We start from the raw sequence: 2,500 nt of genomic DNA, 5'->3' as shown, positions 1-2,500 counted from the left end.
AAAACCAGTTGCGCGCCACTTTAATCTTCCTTATCACTGCCATAACGACATGAAAATTTGTGGCTTATCCTTTCACCACAGGAACACAGAAAGCCGCAAAAATCTCGAACAAAATTCATCTTTCAACTAGGTACTCTCTATCCTCACGGAATCAGTGAACGCCTCTCACCATTAGTTTATTCAAAGTCATGTTACCATGTTTTCGCCAATGGCAAAGCTCCTCCACATCCTCATAAAAATCAACCACACTAACGCTCGAAACGTCAGCTTTCCAAATCTTTCTCGGCACGTTTTTTTTAATTCGACCTGTATCAACTCGTTTGATACAGTAAAACCAAATTTTCATGACTCCTGGTTTGCCTGTGGAGCTGCTGAGGCACCTGACCCTCAAGTGATAAGGAGTGGTTGCTAACACGTTTCGCGTTTTCACTTCATCATGGCGACCGAAAATGGAGGTGAATCTACCGCTTGTAGAAAGCAAACCAACAACCAGCTTCAGAATGAAACGCTTGAGAATAATGAGCCACAAAACGGTCAACAACAACAGCAGCAACAACAAGGTTCCATGTGGAAAGGTATTCTTGTTCGGATGTTTATCTTTTGGATGATTTCGAGTCTGTTTCGCGGCCGGCAACAAAGCTCTTCAAACACAAATACTGTGGCAGCAACAAACCTCTTTCAGACCAACGATAAAATCGTAAGTGTGTTATCATTAATTATGAAAGTGAAAAGAACGGTTAAAAAATATTTGAAAATTAGCTTTGAACAGATACTGTAAGATTAAGAACTTATATTGTGCACGTGAAATCGTGACTTGACTGGAAAAGGTACAGTGTACAAAAGGAATTTTAACTAGTTGTCTTTTCAGTTGATAACTCGCTTACTGTCTTCATCATTAAACTAAAGGGAAATCCTCTGGATTGGTCATTTTTAATTAACGGCGTATTACTCAAAGCTTGTGTAGATAATGTAATTTAAGTTTCCCAACGAAGTTATGCAAGACTATTTTAGCTATTACTATTTGACCCAAATTTTTATCACCAAACAAAGGGTAAGTCACTGTTCAGTTCTTAGACAGAAGTTCCTGAACAGGAGCTTTTAGGATTTCCCCAAGTATTCCTGAATTATTACTGACAAATAATCGGGAATCTCCTTCTTCCAAGGAACTTTGGTTTTATTTGGATGAGGAAAAACACTTCACAGACTTCAATAATACTGAAAAACTTATCTGGCACGAAAAAGGCTTGAAGTTTGGTAATTGGACAGATGGTCCTCTCATGGATGGCTCGCGACTTTTTAGTACATCAATACAGGCTTCCAAGGTATGGAGTTGGACATGTGCAATAATGGTGATACTCGCCCTTTAAAATGACTTGACGAAAAGCCTGAGATTTATAAAATTTGTAGTAATGTGCATTTTTTGACAAATTTGGTGCTTTCCCTTGAACAGCGATTGCAGAACAATGGAACATTGTATGCTCATGTTTTTGTCACCAAACGTGGGAAATCTCCTGATCCAAAGCACCCAAAATACAACAGACTTGCTGTTGCAAATAGAACTATGTGTAAGTAAATGAGAACTTTTTACACTTTAAGTGAATCATTTTGATATGTTTTTTATACATTGTGACATCACATGGCAAGGAAGTGAAATATAACAAAGGATAAGGCACATGGTTGAGGCCTTGTCAGGCTGTCCCAGGACCAGGACATTTCACTAGCTGGCACCATTCTAAGTTTTCCTACCTTTAAACTCTTTGGTCTGCCTGACAGCAGTTTGAAATATTCCTTTGTGTGAGATTGAAAGCATTTTCAGCCTAGTTTTTATAATTTTATTCTCTTTCCAATCTGTGGCCAGTTAGACTATCACAGAAAAATGTATCCATTAATTAATTTAAGCTTAACCCATTGAATCCTGGGGGTTACCCATTGACAAGTAAAATCGTCTGGCGTTATACAGAGTAAAATACTGAGTATGGCTGGTTTAGGGATGAAAGGGTTGTATATTGCACAAGGGATTGGCCCCTTGGGAAAAGTTTGAAAGCCACCTACTTGTGTCTCATTATTGGGTTATAGTGGATAGTGGGTCCAAGATCATCCTTGACAAACATTTGTATTAAAAATGTTATAATTTTGTTTTAGTCATAAGGGTTGTTAATCGTCAGGGAAATGGAAATACATCATGAATTGAGATTCGAGTCGGGACTGTCAACTTACTTTTGCATGGTACTATTGATTCAGATCTTCTGAGCATTTAGTGTGTGCCACCGACTGTAGCAATTGAGTGGGAAAATTCAGTGTAATCTCGTGTATAAGCTGCACTCATAGATAAGCTGCTTCCCCAAATTCCAAGCATGATTGGAATAGGGGAGTCAGGGTGGTTTAGTGGTCATCAATCGTGCCTCCCACCTCTGTGACCCAGGTTCAACTCTGGCCTCGGGTTGTATGTGGGCTGAGTTTCAGTCGATCTCAACCTGACTCTGAGGGTTTTTCTCCGGGT

The 2,500-nt window shown here is 39.3% G+C and overlaps 1 protein-coding gene across 1 annotated transcript in view; it reads left to right on the top strand.

Annotated features, from left to right (window-relative positions):
• Positions 1–428: 428 nt before the first annotated feature.
• LOC137979057 (putative lipid scramblase CLPTM1) overlaps positions 429–2,500 on the top strand; it is a 15,717-nt gene continuing 13,645 nt past the window's right edge. Inside the window, exons 1-3 of the mRNA XM_068826224.1 lie at positions 429–697; positions 1,164–1,322; positions 1,451–1,565. Of these exons, the coding sequence (XP_068682325.1) occupies positions 437–697; positions 1,164–1,322; positions 1,451–1,565 (535 nt within the window). The 5' untranslated portion in view covers positions 429–436. The remainder of the gene's footprint in view (positions 698–1,163; positions 1,323–1,450; positions 1,566–2,500) is intronic.

This window comes from Montipora foliosa, chromosome 12 (genome assembly GCF_036669935.1).
Source record: "Montipora foliosa isolate CH-2021 chromosome 12, ASM3666993v2, whole genome shotgun sequence".
Lineage (NCBI taxonomy): Eukaryota > Metazoa > Cnidaria > Anthozoa > Scleractinia > Acroporidae > Montipora > Montipora foliosa.
Note: the sequence above shows the minus strand (reverse complement) of the source record. Positions and strands in the feature narration are given on the sequence as shown.